This window comes from Protopterus annectens, chromosome 13.part0, assembly GCF_019279795.1.
Source record: "Protopterus annectens isolate FY-2018-M chromosome 13.part0, PAN1.0, whole genome shotgun sequence".
Classification (NCBI taxonomy): Eukaryota; Metazoa; Chordata; order Ceratodontiformes; family Protopteridae; genus Protopterus; species Protopterus annectens.
Window position 1 is genome coordinate 647,541,050 of NC_056747.1, and position 22,779 is coordinate 647,563,828.

The 22,779-nt window shown below is 38.9% G+C and overlaps 1 protein-coding gene across 1 annotated transcript in view; it reads right to left on the reverse strand.

The window, feature by feature from the left end:
• The window catches only part of ITGAE (integrin subunit alpha E), a 1,198,231-nt gene that overhangs the window by 162,441 nt on the left and 1,013,011 nt on the right, over nt 1-22,779 (reverse strand). The window contains exon 31 of the mRNA XM_044054873.1: nt 7,925-8,066. Coding sequence (XP_043910808.1) covers nt 7,925-8,066 — 142 coding nt within the window. The remainder of the gene's footprint in view (nt 1-7,924; nt 8,067-22,779) is intronic.

Genomic DNA, 22,779 nt, shown 5'->3' on the forward strand with positions numbered 1-22,779 from the left:
CATGGCATTTGCTTGCTGGATAGACTCTCTTGTTTTGAATCAGTGTGGGAATCTACGGGCCATGAAGACAGGCTGCTCTATATATTTTCACAGGATCTTTCTGTCCCAAAGCAGTCTTCAGTATTGGGGCTTTCACGGAGGACACAAAACTGAAATTTGCATAATCACTTATATGGATGGCCTTATTGGCCAGCAGGAAATGGAAATGATATAAAAGACCTGGTTTAGTGTCACAGCCATCAAAAAACAAACAGTGTGATCTGGCAGCTATGGTCTGTCATAAGTAGGTGATATTGAATGTGTCTGAATGATAAATAACAGTAGTGCTGTGTGATTTGCTGTTCTCTGTGTGACTATTGCTGATCTCTGTCTGCATTTGATTTTGGATTGGAGTTATACTTTTAAGGTTTGGTTACTTCGATTTTTATCTTTGCTCTTACATTGCATTATGTTTTGTTTTAGCTTTTTGCTCTTTTGAAGTTTTAGGAGGTCTTGGTTAGGGTAAATTAGAAAATAATTATTTTGCAGACAATGAATAAAATCCAGCTAATTATTGGGAGGAGCTAATAAACAGCACTCTTCATTTAATTATAAGTATTCAGTGCCATTTTTATTTAGCTGTAGTGCTGTGTGACTTGCTATTCTCTCCGTGACTATTGTTGATCTCTGCGTTTGATTTTGAAGTTATACACTTAAGGTTTGGTTACTTCCAAGTTTATCTTTACTCTTACATTGCATTTCATTTTGTTGTAGCTTTTCATTATTTTGGAGTTTTAAGAGGTCTTGGTTAGGGTCAGTTAGAAAGGACTTCTTTTGCAGAGAGGGAATAAAACTCTGCTAATTAGCGGGAGGAGCTGAGAAATATCATTCTTCCTTAACTATAAGTATTTAGTGGCATTTTTATTTAGCTGTACTGCTGTGTGACTTGCTGTTTTCTGACTATTGCTGATCACTGTCTGCATTTGATTTTTCCCACCACTATTTCTATTGTGCCTTTAAACTTGGTTGCTTTTGAGATGCCTGCCCCTACTATAAATCTGACTTTGGACCCAGTCTCATCTCATCAGCGTATTTTACTGAGCACTGGGTCTTAGTCTCTTAAACTTGAATTATCTTCTGTTTCCTACCTTCCCACTTACTAAAAATGCACTTTATTCCGCTGCTTTTACTATATTTGTGCTTATTCTTACTTTATTTAGCTTTTTGCTGCATGTTCTTAAAGAGTTCAGTTGCATTTAATCTGCTGCATTTATTAGCAGCCTGATTACATAGTAATTATTATTCAAAGCCTCCTAGTTCAGATTTAAGCACATGGGCTCCAAAGCAGTTATTTTACATTAAGAAGATTTGTGGTCTACACTCTTGTGGGACAAAGAGGTAGCCTTCACCCTACTGAGTTGGAAACTGTTGGCGAAAGCTTATCGTGCCTGTTATTTTAAGTGTCTTTATTCTGGTTTAAGCACTTGGACTCCAAAATAGTTATTTTACATTTGGAAGGTTTGTAGTCTACACTCCTGTGGCAGAAGAGGATAGTCTATACCCTTATGGGCTGGGAATTGCTGGTGTAAGTCTTATTGTGCTTTTATCTGTTTGATTAGAGGGCTTGCTTGTTTAAAATTTGAATCTCTGTGCCTAAGTTGTTTGATGACGTTTGACGACCACACTACTCAAGAAGAAGAGTATTGCTGGTTTCTGCTAAGCTCTACAAAAGCTAAGATTTACATTACTGTATCCACTGTTTCAGCACTTGTTTTTTGCTGAATTACTTGAGTGTTTCTGTGTTTAATATCAGCACTGTTTTACCTTTTTATAGCCTTTAGTTAGAACTGCCTTGGTTCCACTTTAGAGAGAATACAAGGGCCCTGATTTATTTCTGGCCTGGGACTGTGTGACAGAAAGAACAGTGTGCTGTTTTTGACTGGCCACAGGGCCTTGCTTGTGTTTTTTGTAATCAAATCTTCTCTGCTATTTAAGTATCACAGTTACACAATGCTTGGCTCATAACCTACGAGCAAGCTAAGACTTACATTACCATATCCCTTGTTTGCATACTTGTTTTCTTCATTGTTTTTGCCACAGCTGCATTGATTGTTTCTGTGAGGAATATGTGCATTTTTTGACATTTTTACAGTCTTTAGTTAGACCTGCTGCTCTTCATGCTGCAGTGCCTAGCAGTGATCTGTACAGATGCCATTATCTCACAGTGTAATTTCTACTTGTAATCTGTGTAGACGCCTATCTCTCGCAGTGCAAGTTGCCCTTAAATACCCTAACTGTCTAGAGAGATTTTTTTTAACTACTACAGCATTTAGTTTGTGCATAGCTGAGTGTTGCTCATCAGGTCCTTGTGTGATTGACATAGTAACTATTTAAATTCCCTTCACTCCGCTGTACTAGATCAGCAGCCATATATATGCACTTCCTGACTCTCTCTGTGGCCAATCTGGTTGAGATAGATATTCTGAGGCATTGTAGCAACTGCCTCATGTACACTGACAACCCACTTATTCTTTACAAAATAGATTAAGTATGTGAGAGGTATAGATACACTAATGCTGGAGGCAAGGCTCTCTCACACAACCAAAATTAATCCTACAGAGGTTGTCAGTGACACCTGCTCCATACCTACTGCACAGGGTAAAGACTGTACACATAAAACCAGTTGTGCTGAGGCACTTACAGGTAACCTTCTTAAAACACTAAGACCTCCTGCATGGCAAAATCAAGAAAAGGGTCCTCAGCCATAATGTAAACACTCTATTAACACACCACCCACAGCTACACATAGTAACACTGTATCCAGTGCCTCTAATACTAAGCCCTTAAGGCAAACCAATGCAAAGTAACATTTCCTGGCCATTGGTGATTCTATAGTGAGGCACACCAATGTTCCCCTCACCAGACTGAGTAATGAGAGAATAATTGTTAGCTCTATTTCTGGGGCTAGGATCCATCAAGTCACACAGGCATTCAGGTCAATGATCTACAGGTACTAGTATGACTATGTTATAATTCATGTGGGTGTTAATGACCTAAGATGTGCCTCCCTTGACTATATGAAGTGAGACATGATCAAGCTGGCTGATTGTATCTCAAGCAGATATGAGCTTAGCAGTGAGCAGCACACTACCTTCTCCCAGGATGATGCCACATTACCAACAGAAAATGATTGATTTTAACAATTGGTTTTGCTTCTGGTGTCATTCCAAGGGGGTACAATATTTGACTGCTTGGGAGGACATGATTGACTCACCATGCTGCTTTGCCAGGGATGGTCTGCACTTACCCTCCCTAGGCTTTTGAATATTGGCAAAGACATTTTCCACCCCATAGTGCCTTTCTTAGGCTATGCCACACTGATAAACCTTCTGACTTAACCTATGATGGAATATCTGAAGATGGTATTGCTCAACACTCAATGCTAGAAGTCTTAAGAAATTCCAATATGATCTTCATGGAGGATATCAACTGCCTCTCAATAGATTGGGAATCCTATACCACTTGTAATTCATAAGCCCAGTGATTCCTAAACTTCGTTAATACCAACATCCTGGAACAGTTGGTCCATTCTCTTTTCAGGGGTACAAACATCCTTGACCTTGTACATGGGGGAGCGATGTTCCTCACCCAATGCAATGTCCTTGGGTGTCAGATCTGACCATAAGGCAGGATTGCGTGAAATAAAAATTAACATGTAGAGACCCAATGAAACCAAAAACCTTTAGGAACTAATCCAAGACTAACTTCTCTCTACTTAGTGACATCTTGGCTAAATTTCAAGCACCCCCAAACCCAGTAAACACCATAGCGTATGCTGTACTATTTACAAAACCCTATATAGCCATATTGATAGCTGTATAGAGCGAGTTGTGCCTACATGTATTAAGAATAAGACAAACTCAAAAGACAAGCCACCTCAGTGGAATCACAATATCAATCGGTTATACAACAAAAGAAAAATAATCTTGGCCAAGCATAGGAAAAACAAAGCCCAACATACTAAAAGCCCCCTGACCAATCCAAACAGGCAACTAAAAGGGTTAATTAATACTTCAAAGGTTAAATTTGAAAAGAAAAATTAGCTTCTCTGGCAAAGGAAAACCACAAAGCACAGCTGTGTCTGTAACTTCATAGAAACTGTGCAACAATGTGTGGAACTTATTGTAAATGGCATCACCCACACTGAACCAGAGACCATTGCCAACCTTTTGGCTGACAGCCCAAATTTCTACCCACTCCCCCCAACAGTCCAAAGGAAATACTGCATATGACAGTCCCCCAAACCATCACTAGGGAACAGGTCATCAATGCACTTTCCCAGGCCCCGGCCAAAAGCATTGCATTGATGGGCCCTGATAACATCCGGAGATACTTACCAAATAGCATGAAACATGACCTCTCTGGTCCACTTGAATCACTTTTCAGGTGGTGCATACAGTCAGGTTTTGTGTCTAAGGAATGGAAGATGGCTACAGTCATATCCCTGCACAAAGGAGGTCCAAACACCGATCCTAGTAACTAAAGGCCCATAAGTCTCACCAGCCTCATATGTAAGGCTACGGAAAGAATCATCGTGGACATGATAAAAGAGGACATAGCTAACATGCAAACTCTGAATCCGTTACAGTTTGGCTTTGTTAAAGGAAGGTTATGCCTATTAAATCTGGTGGACTTTTTAACAGGGTCACCAAAGCAATGGACGAGGGCAAGACTGTGTACACAGCTTACCTCAACCTGGCCGAGGCTTTTAATACAATACCCCACTTAGGCATTATAGACAAGCTCACTAAATCAGGTATAAACCATTTCATCACCCACTGGATAGCCAACTGGCTTATTAATAGGACCCAGGAGGTCAAAATTAGTGAGACCACCTCCACCAAGAGGCCAGTCACTTGTGAATTTCTTCCAGGGCTTGGTATTGGGCCTGCTCTTTTTTGGCACCTATTTCTCTGAAGTGGAAGCAAATGCTAAAGGTTTTGGGCTAAGTTTGCAGATGATTTCAAGCAAGGGGTTATCAACTCCCCTGCAGACACTAACATTCTTCAAGAAGGCCTGTCTCTGACTAACAAATGGTGCTAAAGCCATAGTCTTAAACTCAATGTAAGGAAATGGATAATTGTACTCTTTGGGAAGTCAACCATCCCAACTAATTACCATGTTGATAATAAACCCCTAAGAGTCAACCCAGTGCTCAGGGATATGGATATGCACATAGACAGTAGCCTTACCTTCGGCTACCATGTGGCCATGGTGGTGAGAAAATCCTTTTATGTTTCACAACTTATAAGTAAGGGCATGTCATCTAGGTACAAAGAGGTCATTATCCAACTGTACTCTGTCCTTATCAGACCAATTATAGAGTACAATGCTTCCTTTGGTATGTATCTGACCAGGCATATGTAGCAACTAGAGTGATCTCATAGGTGCCTTAGAAAAAGAATACAAAACATAACAAACCTGCCTTAAAAAGAGCACCTTAAAGTCTCATCCCTCTACTTAGTCTCCTATACATTGCTAAGGGGTGATCCATGCCTGGCTTACAGGGCATCCAACAACTCTACACATACAAATCTCCTGCATATTCATAAGTCAAACAGTATCAGAAATACAAGGTCTAGGCACCTGAGTTTTGTCTGTCACTTAAACAAAACATTTTGGAGAGAAAGATATGTGTCCCAGAGACTAGAGACTGTCTCTCTTATGGAACAAGCTTCCCATCCATGTGAAGCTGAGTTTGTCTATTGCCCAATTTAACCACAACTTAGAACAGTGTATAGGGAATAGGAAATTTACAGTGGGCCTGGTACCCATGTCCCTTATGGACAGAGGTAGCTTGTTGGATGTCATTATTCTTTTGTTAAAACTTGGCTAGGCTTAGGAAAGTACACTGGGTCATTAGTCTAGTAGCAATCTATGAGTCTATGAATCTATAAACCTTGTTAAATGCAATATACATAAGGCATGCTAAAGTGTTATGCTGTTCACTGAGATAAACAAAACACCTACACTGGCTCTTACTGGCTTCAGTGGGATACCCATAAGCACACTCTATAAAGATTAACATATTATGAAGTTGTACTGTGGCCAGACCAATGGGTCTGTATACTGATGTTTACAGAATGCAAAAACTGGCAAAAAGGGTGCACCAAAAAGAAAGGAAAATGTAAAAAGAATGAAAGAGGTTGCCAATGAGTGAAATATTTCGGAGAAAACACCAAATAATGCTCTTAACACTCTTTGGAAATAACTTTGCATTTGAAATGAGCATGCATCAATAAAGAAATGAAGCATTAGGTGCAAGCAGCATCATTGGAGAGTTACAGCAAATAATTCTCTGAGGAATTTCCAGGCACCCACTGGATGTAGTAATATATGTTACTAAACATGGACCATGTCTTGTCAAATCAGCAGTTTGTCTACTATGCCCCAGCAAGTGAAGGTAAGAGGAGGCCAGAGCCATACCTAGGTTATCTGGTACACTGGGAAGTCCACAGACTATCAAACCCCTCAACCCAAAGTTAAGGACCAAAAAAAAAAGGTCTTCTCAAAGTTGAAGAACAAACGTATTTGACTCTGAACTGTAACAGTAGCAAGCTTCTTGCTACCATTACAGCAAGCTGCTTATTACAGTTACTAACACACTGAACTGTATGAATGCAATTTCAAAATTCATTAAAGAAGGTGTGATATCACCCACAGCTTATTTTATGAATGCCAGTGCTGCATTTGTACTCCACTGGCAATTGCTAATTGTGCCTCCTAACAGCTCATGCCCAGTGCAGCCACTCACCCTAACCTAGTTACAGCTGTAAGTCTGGCAATTGTGAAAGAAACCCTGTCCAAATACATTGATAATTTGCCATTAGATGCTTTACACCCATTGGAATATGCTGTTGTCAATGCCAACTCTGGTAAGCATGTGGCTGATTCCTGCATCAAGAATTTCTCCATTGTAGACCTCTTGTGTTGGCCATTTGGCCATTGGTTCATACCTTCACCAAGCATTACCACATAAATAATATCTCCAGGAATGAAGCATCTTTCAGTACTTCAGCAAATTATTTTTCTGAGCTTTCCTCTTGGCTTTTCTTTAGCTCCTTCCACCCTCATCCACCCCAACTGTTATACTGGTTGGGATTCTATCAATCATAAACCAACAAAGGAAGGTGAATAATGATATATATAACAGATAAGTTATTACTGTATCTATAACAAGGCCTTCTTTTATGGATCGCACATACCTTCCGATTGTCCCTTGTGATTGGACAGCTTCACTATCCAGTTGGAGTACTCTGAAAATTGCCATACATATCTGTTTCTATATTTATATCTATATCTATATGTATATATCTATCTATCTATATATATATATATATATATATATATATATATATATATATATAGTGATATATAATTTGTAAACAGTGTGCACAGTCAGTAATTGGGCTGAATTGCAGTATCAGAGGCAAGGCATTGTCATAGTGTCATATTTAATGTAAAAAATATATGATGGTATAAACTATATTTCTTTTCCACATGGATGCTTCACAGTTAAATTGGAATATAAAAGATAAACCCATTGCAGACCCACCTAGGATGGTCCCCATGTCCAGCATTATGCTAGAAAAATCCCTTTCCATAAGACTACCACTATTCAGAAAATTAGGTGAGAAGATTTTGGTTCACAGTTTATAAAAAAGAAACTACTTTCTTTTTGTGATCTTTTGTGCTTTCAATGTTTTGCATTTTCAGTGACATTTTTTTTTTAAATGTTAGCATCGATCAGCTGTGTTATGATACATTTGCATTTTGATCTAGGCTCATAAACTCAAGTGTGTGTGTCTGCATGAGTGTTTGTATAGATTAAAACAAAGTATTTCATTCATAGTTATGTCACCAAAATTTTTTTTGAGCTTCTTACCTCTGTTTTTGACACCTGATTGAATATCATAAATTGTGGATAAGTGAAAATCATGGTTGTTATGTATGCATCTTCTCCTTTGTTTTCCAGCTGTATGTCCATAGGAAAACTTTTGGTTAAGCCGATGATCACAGTCATGTTTCTGTAGCACACACAAAAATTGCACAAATCAGCACAACTCTGGGAAATATCTGCTACTGATAGTCATGAAAATATGCAAATTAACCTATAGCCTATGAAAGGTACTTTACTATAAAAGCTTCTGTGGAATTTTGTTTCATACAGCTCTCTTTTTATTTATATCCATACTCATAATGTGCCTAAAAGTAAACAATTCCAAAATAAAATGTAATTATAATATTTTTGACAGAATAAAAATTATTCCTGCAGTGAGATGTGGCTTGAGATCTGTCAGAGAGGTGGGCACCTACTGCATGTAGCTGACTTCAATAGTTTATATTTATAACAAATGAAAAGCATTCAAATACATTACGATGGTTAGTGTCTAATCAGTCTGCCATTATCTCCCTGCTCCAGTTTTACCCAGTGTTGCCTTTGCCCAGCTGTGCATCTAACTCTCTGAAATCACAATTTGTACAGCTACACTGTAGGTGCTTCTGATTTCTCCCACGGTTAAACAACTATGTACTTAGCATATATAAGTAAGGAGAGAATGAAGGCAGAAGTGGCAGCCATTTGAAATGTTGGGACCCGCTACAGCGAGTCCCGAAATGTGGAGACTGAATGGCCTAAAGAACACACTTACACATACTAAGTCTGAGGTGCCATTTCTTGGAATATTCCCTTTTCTCTGAGGTATGACAGTCTCGGAATTATTATATATAAGTCTGGAGGCTGTTCAAGAAGGTTGTTCACTGGTGCCTGCCCCCTCCCACAAAAAGAAGTTTTAAGGATAAGAGAGATTTTCAAGATTCGCTCTTCTCCTTTGCTGGTCTTTTTTTGTTTGTTTGTTTTTTAGCTTGTCAGCACTCTACATTTCAAGTGGTAGCATTTCAATAGGGAGCCAGCTAAAGTTCCCAACATGAGAATGCAGGGAAGTTTGCTCCCCTGTAAAATAACATGATGTTTTATTTGTGCTGGTTGCAGGTTCATGGAAGTAGTATTTAATTCTTTAGGACTGAAGAGTTTTGCTTCATTAGATTGCGAAGCAAGTTGTCACAGTGGATCTAGTTAAAAATATGAGGGCAGCAAACTGATGGAACATGAGGGACTGAAAAAAAGTAGAACTCGAAAACAAAAGGCAGGTATGTATCTTATAAGACAGATCTGTAAGAAGCTCCATCTTCTGTAACCAGTGGTACTCACATCACAGGTGTTAAGACTGCTTGGGAGAACAAACCTTCTCAAGCTGCCAGGAACTCTCCCCATCCTGTAAATTACCAGACAAGCCACATTTCCTAATTCTTCCTGTTACAGTGTTTCGCTCAGGGAAGAACATAACAGACAGAGGACTGAGGACAACAACTCAAGACCAGACACATCAAAGGTGGGAGCAGAGGAAAGGTATGATAAAATAGATGGCCCTTCTTACAGATAGATGTATCATTATGCTAAGTACATAACATTTTTTTATCTGATATGAAGAGGCCCATCATCTGAAACCAGCAGGACAGAGGCTCTGAGTAATGTTTTTGGGGTGACCACTATTATAAAAACATACCATGGATGACAGTAGCCCTAAAATACCTGAATCTGGTAAGACTGTCCAGCTTGTAGTAAGTCACAAAAGTGTTGAGGGAAGATCAAGTTGCAAGTTGCAATACAGAAAAAGAAGTTCAAAACATCTATAACTCTAGCAGAATGAGCCCTTGTATTTGCAAGCAAGGGCTTTCCATATTTAACTTGTCAAAGTTCAATGCAGCTAGCTAACTACCTAGCAAGGGAAGTTTAGTTTTTTTTCACTACATTTAGACTTAGAAAATTAGAGAAACAGGTTATCTTTGTAGAAAGACTTAGTTCTGTCCATGTAAATTGCAAGTTGCAGCTGTACAAATGCCATCAATAGTTGCATGACAGAAAAAGAAATCAGAAACATGATGCATCCATGTTGGTGGACATGCTTGCAATGGAGAAGCTATTTGTATATGCTAGAGTACTGAATAAAAATTGTTAGGATGACAGATTGGTTCAAGTTTAATTCCATAGAAACTTTGACATAAAGACACACGATATAAAGTATCCGTGATGTCTATTTTTTACCCACATCCCCATCATGTGTAAGTGCCATTACCACATGAGAGATTATCCTTGGTGGCTAGTGTTTCCTTTTGACCCATGTTGTTAATGTATTTCCTGGTGTCTAATGTTTCCTCCCAACCTCCATAGCTATTGTATGTCCTAGTGACTAGTGTTTTCCTCCCAAACCATGCAGTTACTGTATTCCCTGGCAGCTAGTGTTCCCCCAGCCCACTTAGTTAATATATTTTCTGGTGGCAGGTGGTCTCAAAGATCCAATCTGTAGGCTTTCATCATTAGTTTAGAGGTGTATTTGGCCATATGGCAGCCAGCTCAATCCACCCACCCACCTACATATGCACACAGTCATTACATACACACACACACACACACACACACACACACACACACACACACACACACACACACACACACACACACACACACACACACACACACACACACACACACTCACACACAGGCCCCCTCCCTCCCCACTGGATCACACTCACATCCATTCACCTGTACTTTGTACACACAAACACACCCCTAAGTATCCTACCATCTCATTAAACCCCTGCTACTACCTCAAATGCAGATGTACACTCACACATACAGCCCGTCATATACACAAATGCATTCACCCTCTAACACTACTTGACCAATGAACTCCCTAGTGCTGACTTCTATTGCGATGGATGGAAATGGCCTTTTGGCCTTATTCATCACTACAGTCAGGGGTGAACATACTAATGAGGGGAGAGCACATGGCTAATTAGCATGCCTCTCCCTCAGACTGCCTCATCAGTATGTAGCATGGCTGCAGAGAAAGCCCACCGTGGTGTTGCATATCTTTGCATTGCAGCATTGTGGTAGGGCCATCTCTGAATCAGAAATGGTTACTCTGAGGTGTATATCTTGTGAATACCTTGTGGTAATTTTACTGAATTCACCCCTAAGCTTTTTCAGCACAAAATAATTGTCACTAGGAGGGAGAAGACCTTGAATGGAAGACCTAAAGTGAAAGGTACCATATAAAAAAGCTTTACAGACATTAACCGAGGCAAGAAAAGAAGATTATTTTTCTAAATAAAGATTAGAAAGAGCAGCTAAATGAACTTTAAACAGGGAGTCAAATATTTCAGACTTTGGCCTAATGTCTGAAAAGGAATCAATGCAGGATGACTAGATAAAATGTGTCAACATGTATTTTCTGACTGAAAATGATACTAATCACTCTTTCAGGAAGGCAGGATTGTTGTGTATTAATTGATTTGAAGACACCATCCTGTCAGCTTTAGGAAATAGAGATCTAACTTGCATTTGTCTGATGGTTGATAAAGTGGCATCCTGGAAGGGTGCAGAATAAGGAGCTGCTCCATTAGAAATGGACCCTGCAAGGGAGCCCCAGGTTTGCCTGAGTCAGAACAAGGCTATGAGAAAGAGTTTGGCCTTGAGAAATCCATCTTTCTTGGTGAAGGCCATATCATTAGTAGACTACACCATCCCCGGGCTAGCACTCCACCCCCAGGAGAAGACAAACAAGGAAAAGAAATTGAGATACTTGGTGTCTGCAGAACAGAAAAACTCACACACTGGCTTGTCCAAGAAACAAACAAAATAAAATTCTGTTGGTTTCTGAGAAATCAAGTACCATACACAAAGCATCACATACAAAGTAGAAACTGTAGCTCTGCTAGAGAAATTACCTCTCTGGGAATATGTGTGACTATAAAAAAGCAGTAGGAATGGATGGGCCTACTGTCAGACTTTCATGACTTCTTGAAATTGTAGTTAGGTGTATGGTATCTCCCTGTTTGTTGATAGTACAGATAACATCCATGCTATCTCACTGAACTGTTATGACTCCCACAGACAGGGAATCTTGAAGGGCCAACAATGTCAAAAGTAGGCTTCTCATCTCTAAGACTTTAAATGAAGCTGACACACCTGAGGTGGTCAGGCACTATGAAATACCTGACTGACTGTTTTACTGCTGCTCACCCCACTACAGATGCATTCATGGTCACTGATGTCTGAGAAATCAAGAAGTGTAATAGAGTTCCAGTATGTAGATGAGTGGAATCCAAATATAACAGCAGATAGGAATAACAAATACTGGAAATGTTGACTGGAAAGGGCACCAGGGCAAATTGTGGGGTGCATTAGACCTGAACAATCCACCAAAGTGCCTTGTCATGAGGAACCATGAAAACTGAAACTAGAGTAAAGTCTAAGGCTCTGAGACAAGTCTCTGTTGTAACAAAAAATAACTGAGATGAGTAAAAGGATGTTACTACCTACTACAGAGAAAGGCACTTGTCTGAGGGTATGAAGGTCCCACAAAAGGATGCATTTAGAGAACAACCTATGAAGATTAGATTCTAAAATCGATACAAATGAGTAAACTACACCAAGACCATACAAATTACTTGTTATGAAACCAGATAAGTGCTTAGGCCACCAAAATCCAGTATTAGCCTGCAGTCTTTTGTCTTCTCTGACACTAAAAATAATCTAGAATAATATTCTTAGTCTTTCTGTTCTGGTAGGACTGCTTGGATGGCTTTTTTTCTTTGCAAAAGGCTTAACGTTTTCATCCTTGTCAATTGTTTCTGATGGGGTACGATGTCTGGCAAAGGTAACAATGGCAGCTGGGGAAAGGTAAAAAACAAAAAGAAAAATGACGGAGCATCTTCTGGATATGACTTCTCTTACTTACTTGTCCTTAAGCTCTTCAGTGATGGAAAAGTGGCCTTGTCTGACACCAGAGTGGGTCAGATCAGCAACATCTCAGGACTGCTATTGTTTACCTGTGAGATGACTGCATCCTTCTGGTAAATGCTGACAGCATTAAACTTTAGGCCCATGACACCACTGGAAAAAACTAGAATGATGATATTATCTTGTCAGCATTCACTTTTTGTTACCATTGTTGTGTGTCATGCCTGAACAATATGTGGTACTGGTTTCTTTGTGTTCTACTCATCTCATGCTGCAGATGGTGATATTTGCACTGTCTTCCATATTCTCTAGGTACCACTGAACTTCTTTTTTAAGTAGGAAAGAACTGGAGCATCCATCTCAACATCTTACTACAAGAAATCTGGACAAAGCCTAAGATAATTGGGGGGGGGGGGGGGGCAAAGGACCCAAAATAGGGACAGATATTAAATATTGTTCTTAAAAACTTGGAACGCTGTTAGGAAGACAGGATTTGTGTAGCATGTATTTTCTGAAGGATATTAAGTCTTAAATGTAAATGTATGACATTATTTAGTGATTTCAATCGTCAGTGATTTGCCAGAAAACCATACATTCTTTGAGGAACAAACCCAACATATGAGGCAAAAATCTGGGCATTCTGCAGAAATCTGGTCTGCTGAGAGGTACAAACTGGAGAACAGGGTGTCAAGAAATGTTGCCTTTATATCTTCAGTGAAATTTGCAAGGTATAGACAGCCCAACATAAGGCAATGCTGGATCCCAGAGCCCAGCAGCTTGCTGTGCAACACTGTACAAAACACAGGCCACAAGGTGACAAGAGTCTGAAGCCTGAATCTTTAACTTATTTTTCAGTGAATCATTTGGCATCAGCAAAATTTCTGTGGAAATACATCACATGCATAACATAGTTCAGCATTTGCAAACATAGAATTTTAATGCGTACATGACTGGGATCCAAGCATCACAGCAGATGGGAATAACAAATCTTGAAAATTCTGATTGGAAAGGACACCAGGCCAAAATTTTATTAGACAGTCCACTGAAGTCCTCTACCCAGGACTACTTATCTAGATGATGGACAGCTATGCTGTGAGAGGCTGCACTCTTTATTTGGGTTGATATTTAGACAATAGCATATGGTTTAAAAATCTCTGCTGGGACTGCTGAGAAACTACATTCCTAGGGGGGGGGGGGTGTAAGACACAATCTACTGGTTATGAGTTCTCCCAACCAACCTTGTTAGCATCCTTCAGGACATCCACCAAAAATGATACTCGCAGAAGTGGACCATAGGGTGAACCTACAGGCCTTCTACAGTCTTCTTTGGGAACAGAGAATGATGGCTAACCTCCCTTTTATTGCATCACCTGTAGGTATTGTCCATATTTCTGGACTTTGGACTGGGAGTCAGGAGAACTGGCCTCTCCATCTTACTTATCCAGGTCATCTGGACTCAGTGTACTTGGTCTTGAAGAAACTTTCTAGATCTCCTTAATGGGGGGTTCTGATTCAGAAGAGTAAAGTGGCCTTTTGGTAGAATGCCTTAATGGGAAGAACTGCAGGAGACCTGAGCAGCCTTGGTCCTGCCATTGATAAAGCTGCTATTAAGGAAGCTCTCTCAAAGGCTTAAACAATTCATGTGTAAGAGCTACAGATGCCAATATAAATGCTGATGTTTATAGCACTGACACTATAGAAGCCTCTGTTGGGGACATCATATACTGTGAGATCCACTGATATGGGCTGAATATCCTGTGATTAATACTTACAACACCAAAGCCACAGGACCTTATGACAGAAGAGCTAAATTAGACCAAATGGGAACTTGCAACATCACTGGCACTAGTGAAACTGGTGGCAGATAAAAAGAAGGTTAAGCAACATGTACTGATGTGAGAATTAATGCTGCCTACAGGGGTATTCTGAGCATCATGTATTCTTACTCTATCATTGATACAAGCATGGATATTAGCATTCTAATGGATGGTGCTAGATGGAAAAATAACAGTGTCAGTAATAGGCTCATGTGTGCCAATGACACTAACACTGAGGAAAAGTCTCACACGCTAGAACAGAGGTGGCAGGATGGGAGGGAGGGAGCTACAGGTCTGTGGTTTAAGGTATGAGCATGGATTCAGTCAGTTTGTCCTAATGAATCACAAAGAGAAATGACAAGCAGAGGTCTTATCTGACTGGCCTGTCTGACATGGAATCCACAGAAACAGTAATATGAGCTATCAGTACTGAAGAAATCTCATCTGATTCTGAAGAATATGACACAGTATCTTTACCAGTTTTAGCAAGGAGGAGTTCATTGTACTGGTTGGGGGGATGAGAGGAAACAGAGACCATTATAGATACCACAGATATTTACTTTTTGACTGTCGTAAGACTGGAAGCTGAAGAACACTGAAGAAACATTTTGGTAGGTTTTTGAGAAGAACTAGATGGCTTACCTAATTCATTATTAGACTAAGAAGCAGAACATGCCTTAGAAAGTAGATATGTCCTAATTTTTATTCTACATGCCTGCAATGTATTTTGGTGAAGTTATACAAACAGAATACCTAAAAGTGTTACAAGCCTCCCCTAGCCTGAATAGATAAGTGTGCCTGTCGGTGGGTGAGATAGACTAACCACAAGAGCACTTTCTAAATAAAGACTTTGATTTTGTGAGGCTATGGGTTTAGAATTAGTGGCACAGAAAGTATAAAATACTTTCTGTCAGGAAAAAAGGTACAGGAAGTAATTTCTCATGACTGACTAGAAGAGAGATGAAGAGAGAAAAGAAATAGCAGAGCTAATGAGTACTTAACACAAACTGCAGAAAAATCCAAAAATCCAAGTAGACAGTCTGTCTTTTTTTTGACATGTTGAAAACTGGCAAAGTACTGTGATGTGTGTCCTACATGGTACATAGTAAGAATGGAGAGGGATCCTGGCAGCTGGGGAAAGAACTACTTCTTTCAGAGGCTGGGCCTCTTCTTTTCAGATCAATCATTGTTTATGACCTTTTAAATGACTTTTCATGCAAAGTTTGTGTACATGTGTCTGTGTTGGGGTGGAGCATGCAGTCACTTTTCAGAGTGATTGTCTGCTAGCAAAGGCACATGGAAACGTTACATGACTGTGATATGGACTGCTGTTGTGGTGAGTTTGTTCCAAAATGATGAAACTTTGACACCATTCTACAGTACAACCATTCTACAGTACAGCAGTGTAACTAATCAGGGACAGGGTAGCTTTCTGACATCTGTATTACTTAATGGTGGTTGTATGCAGTATTTTGGCACCATTTGAAACTACAGCAGAACCATTAAACAGGGGCAGGGTTTCTTTCTGAGAGCTGTGTTACTGATCAGTGGAAGCATGGTAGTATTCTGGTGCCATAAGCACTTACAGTGTGGCCACAGAAGAGATCATCAGTCTCACAGACCCACTACTTCATAATGGCATCGCATCACGCTCTGGCACCATTCTGACTCATGGTAATGCCATAGCTGAAGAGGTAATGCATTTCACTAACAGCTCTGATAATCCAGGATAGTAGTATGTAGATATCTGCATGATTTTAACTTAACAGCAACACCATTGTTGACAGGTACAACATCTTACTGACTTATATTACTACTTCATGACAACCTACTGTTCTCTGCCACTGTGAACTTTGCAGTGCATTTTGTTTTTTTACCAATGGGAAGGTCTTTTTTATTAATCTTTTTCTCCTCTTTGTCTGCTAACCATTAGCTTCCCTGTCATAATCCTGTTATTCTTCCAGGAGAGAAACCATCATTCAAGTAGCTATTAAGGTGTTCTGCTGACCCTAAATCCTATAAACCATGTGGCTACTTGGATGAGTTGCAGTCTCAAAAGAAGGCCACTGACCCATATGTGCTCCTGCACAAGTTCCCCAGATACACTGTTCCTAATCCATGATGGGTATTCATCCTTGACCTGTTATATTAAGGTAAGTGTCAAGCATGCAGCAGACAAGTGTCTCAATCATGCCAAGTTGGGCAGCTTGGCACAGGCCACTTATCCCTGTACTCTCCAGCCAATTCCCTTAGAGATCACGTTGATATTCAATGCAGTGTCATCTGGGCCACTGTCATTGTTTTGTGCTTCTGTGTCACAGAGCTAGCCAAAGCATTTATTTGACAGCTCTTTTTTTCCTAAAGTAACATTTTTGTGGTTTGAAACCATTCTTACCTATGACATATAGTGATCTGGACATATTCTGACCTTGGTTAGTGTCAGTTATAAGAGACACAGCACTGTCTGAAAGCTGTGTACTTAATCGCACAACAAGTAGTACTTTTGCAGTATTCTGATGTACATGCTTCATGTCTAGAACTAATTGCTTTACACAGCTTGATTGCCAGGAAAGGCTTCAGCTTCCATGGAACCGTAAATAAGATACTGTGGGTATTAGAAAATGAATAAATGATGTAAAACAGATCTGGTGATGAGGAACATGACATCTGTCTGAGAGCTATACTCATCCCTAATGGTAGTATGTGGTGCTGTGGCATAATTTCACTCAATAACAAGGACATTGCTGCAGCTGACTTACAGGTGTACATTTGGCTGATGCTTTCCATAGTAAATAATGGTGCTAATAGGGTCTATATCATATATTAAAAATTCCAAAATATCAAACACCATAAGTTCGAACTTGGAATTTCGAATTATGATAACATCAAACGCTGAGAATAGCAAATTTTTCCCAGGGAAAAAATTTGCTGTTCCGAGAAACATATGCACAACACAAGCACACCAAAACAAATAAACCATACAGATACAGTTAACAAAACCCAACCCTACACTAAACCGTACATGCATTACTAACTATCCACTTACCTTAACCCGCACCCTAACCCTAAGGTCCGTAACTATCACACATATACCCTACGAAACTATACACAAACAAACTAATTAATACACACACATACAGTTAACAAAACACAATCCTACACTACACCATACATACATTACTAACTATCCACTTACCTTAACCCACACCATAGCCCTAAGGTCCGTAACTCTTGCACCACAGTGGAGGAAATAGCAAAGCCATAGAATGGCCCACCGAAATCTTGCCCTAGGTAAGATTTCAATGTTCCGGGGCTTCGCTATTTTCATCCTTTGATGTAGTGGGTTCAATATTATAACATTCGAAGTTTTGCATCTTCGACGTTATAATATAGACCCGTGCTAATATTGTAATAAGAAACTTGGGAGGGGTGAAGGATACAAAGATAGACCATTTTATTTTAGGATATGTGAAGATACGCAAAACATACTTTTCTTTTTTTCTTCTCAAGAACATAACCTGAGGAAATAGCCGTCACCGATGTTGCTAATGACTCTAGATAATTTGGTACCATCTAGTGTCATTTTACAGGGACTTGGATTTAAGTTGTGGATAGATACTGCAGTGGGTGGGAATTTTCTTTTTTAATTATGAGAAAAACATGCATTTGTGATTTATAACTCAAATGAAACTGGAAGAATAGGTACTCCATGCCAGTAGCATATTGGTCACATTGTGGGACTGGATATTCCTCAGATCCACTGTAGTTGGGACTGGCTGGTGGAGGACATTACAGTGAACAATAGGGGAAGCTTTTCTTTCAATAATAATAACAATAGTAATAATAATAATAATAATAATAATAATAATAATAATAATAATAATTGTCACTCGTCCCTCTAAATACAGATGACATGTAGGCAGGATAGTTCATTTAGATGCTTTATTACACAGAAACAAATCAGGATGGAAAGCAGCATCATAAAATATAAATGAAAAACAAACTGACTGACAGACAAACTTTGCATATCTACATACATGCTTACATCTCAACAGCTTACTACAAAATGGCAGTCAAACTCGCACATGCTGAGTATGTATACACTTGTGCAAGCCCTTGTTAAAATGTTACAATATAGTTAAAGTCAAAAGTAATACAGAGAATATAATTAAAAGTACAAGTCATAAAGTGTTTATACAAATCTAGTGTTTGTTCTAACAATAATGCCAGTGATCAGAGGTGACAGTAGATGAGATTGAAGGGAGGTTTGAAAGAGACAACAGTGTAATTTAGATGGAAAAGGAGCAGGAACAGTCTCGGTTTGAGGTAAATTAAAAATGGAGGAGAGATTTGAAATTAGAGTGGTTGTGAGTACAGCAGAGGAAGGGGAAGAGAATTCCACAGTTTAGCTAAGGAATGTGATAGATGAAATTGGCCAGGAGGGTGTAGGGTTTATAGATTTTAAGGAGGTTATGCATGCAAAACATGCAAACACAATTGCCAAAAGTTCTTTCTCTGTCTGAGCATACTGCATTTCAGCTTGGGTAAAAGTTCTGGATGCATAAGCAAGAGGTTGACCCACTTGTAGAATGACTGCACCAAGACCAAATTTTGAAGCATCACATGAAAGAGTAACTGGCTTGTGGATGTCACAGTATCTGAGAGTAGGTGGACTGGCAATTCTCTGTTTCAGGACATCAAATTCTCTCTGGTGTTGTTCTAACCATGACCAGGATACATCTTTACATGTCAGCTCTCTAAGTGGTGCTGATATTTGACTCATGTCTGGAATGATCTTGTCTAGGTAGTTAACCATGCCAAGAAAATGTTGCAGGACATGTACATTGGAGCTGGCATCTCAAGAATGGATGTTTTCTTAGAAGGGTCTGGTTGTAAGCCTGAATAGGTAAATAAATGACCAACATAAGTGACTTCTTATAGCCTAAATTTTAATTTCTATGGATTGAGATTAAGATTCCCTTGACGTGCCCTTTCCAGAACTTTTCTGATGTTTCTATCATGCTCAGCTTCACTATTACCTCCTACTAGTATGTTGTTTACTGTAATAGCACAAGGATACCCTGAAAAAAATTGCTCCATTGCATGCTGAAGGACTTCACTTGCATAATTTATCCCAAATGGCATTCTCAGAAAGCTGTACCTCCAAATGGAATAGTAAAACTAGTTAGCAATGAGGATTTCTTGTCAAACAAAATTTTCCAAAATGAACTCTTTGTATCTAGGACTGAAAAACAGTGGCATTTGGCATAAGAGCAGTGACTTCTTTTACTGCATGCATTGGATGATGAGGTCTTTTCAGTGCCTTGTTCAAATCTTGTGGATCAATATATATTCTGATGTCATCTGAGCTTTTCCTATGAGCTACTGCCATGGAAGATACCCATTCAGTTGGTTCATCGATTGGACAAATCACACCTTGTTGCACCATTTTGTTTAGTTCAGCTTTGACTCTGGTCTGCATAGCTACTGGAACTTTTTGGGCTGGCCTTCCAACTTGACTGACATCTGGGTCTAAATCCATGGACTATACAACTGGAAGCTTGCCTAGTTTGTATTCAAAATGATCAGTACAGGCAGAAAATAATAGCCTGGGCAAAATTAGAATAGTGGTGTTTTAAGCTAACTTGGTGGACTTCCTTATTGAATGAAAGCAGTCCAATTTTCAAACTGTCTCTGAGCCCTAATAATGACTGAATGTGCCTCTTGACCACATAAAATAACAAGTCATAGCTTCTTCCAGCAGAGTAACATGAAAGCATTACTGAGCCTTCGGTTTGAATCTCTTCACCACCATAAGTAACAAGCTTCACACATTTTGCCAAATCAAGCCTTTCACCAGCACATACTCTAGCAAATGTTTCTGAAGACATAACATTGCACTTTGAGCCAGTACAACTTTGAGCTCTATGGATGTGCCATTTATCCAAATAGTACAAAATATTTCATTCTTTGCCCATAAATCTACTGCACTGACTGTTTCACTAAGCACTGATATTCCATCAACATAAAAAGTATGTGGCCCTAAGTCACAGCTTTCTAATCGACTCATTTCTTGAAATGTTCCATTTTAATAAAAGAATATGTGCCTTTTGATTTATAAAACCTTTTGAAATTATTCCATTTATTACATTTGTGGCATTGTCCACCAAACGCTAAGCACTTTTCACTTTTAGATTCATGATTTCCATCACAATTACAACATCTGATAATGAAACTAGGCTGGGGTTCATGCTTTGAGTTTACTGACTCATTCTTATGCTTCACAGAGGCTGTGCAAACTCTGTAACTTGCTAGAAATCTCTGGGGTTTACCAATGGGTGGTGCAGGGGCTACAGTTTTTGCAATGTGCTTGGGCCTGTCTTTTAACCACATGCTATATGTTATCAATGTGAGCCTTAGAAGTTACTGGAAACATGCCTTTCTCATTTGTAAGCATATTTGTGTGCTTTTCTGTGAGCTCGTATATCTGACAACTCTCAATGGCCTTATTCAAAGTTATATCACTGTCACCAAGCAAAATCTTCTTTACAGCATCATTTTAATACCACACAAAAGTCTGTCCTGTATCAACTCATCAATTAAATCACCAAATCTACATGTTTTAGCTTTATTCCTCAAAACAGTTATATATGTTGCAAAAATTTCACCAGGCTTTTGATCCCTTCTGTAAAATAAGTGGCTTTCCATTGTAATATTCATTTGAGGGTTACACATCTGTCTAAATTTACATTTTAATCACTCAGGATCCTCCCTTGACTCAGCCGGTACAACAATATGATGGTTTTCCCCTCTCTTGCAAAGACAGCAGTTGCATGCACAAATGAACGGTCCCTTTCAATGGCGGCTTCTGACCCAGCTAAATTAAGCAGAATAAATGCCTTTGTGCAGTCATCTTTATCAGAAAATGCAGCCTGTATGAAAATATTATACTCTTGCTCAAACATTCTCCAGTTCTCTGCAATAATATTATTATCAAACACAAGTGCACTGGGTTTTTGAAATCCATCTGCCATGCCAACAAAGTATGCACAAACACACTGAAAATATGGCCCTTGTAATTATGTACAAACAAGCTGTGCTGTGAGAGAGCTTGTAATAACATTCAAATGCACAATAAACTCTTCAAAATGCTGTACTTTGCAAAATATGCTTTTAAATGGCTGTATTTTGTGAAATAATTTTACTGTAATACTACACAAACATGTGAACACTTCATACACTTCTGATAACTCAGGTAGCCTTAATTAGTATGAAAAATACGGGATTTGCGAAAAATGCAGTAATTTCCTTTTATTTTATTAATTTATTTGTTTTATGTAATTCAGACTTTATTTCAAACATTTTCTGTAGTAATTTGAACATTTCTGTCAATATTGGACATTTTGATTTATTTAAATATCATTTACGGCATTCTGTATGCTTCATTTCATATTTTGCAAATAAGAAATTATCTGAGCAAGTTTTAACATATGAAATTAATTTCTGACCTGTTCTGTGAATTATGCATACAGTAGAAATGATCCACTCCTGTATACTCCTCCAGCACTAACTAAATGCCACTTGGATTCAAACTGGAGAAACTGGAGTTATTTCTAGCAACAAGTCATTTTAGCCATGTCTCTTCTGGCACCATGTCGCTCATAGCTCTTAACCAATCAGAGACAAATCTCAAGAGAAACAGGGACAAATCCATAAAAAATCAGGGACAATAAGGGGCAGTTTTAAAATATTAGTTCTATTAACTTGACACATTAACAGAATTAGAGAATGCGAATTAATATACATTTCTTGAAGTGAAATAAGTATTCGGCTCTTAATTACTGTCATTATTTATGAAGTATAATTCACCATCTTTTGTTCAAAAGGCACCAGTGTTAAGAGGGATTAAGAGGGACAAAGCTAAAATTTGAGTCAAAATCAGGGACATTTGAGAGGTATGATTGTCGCTTGTACATCTAAATATAGATGACAAGCAGGTGGGATAGTTTGTTTAAATGCTTTATTACATAGAAACACATCAGGATGGATAGCAGCATCATAAAATATAAATGAACTGATTGACAGACAGACCTTACATACATACATGCTTACATCTCA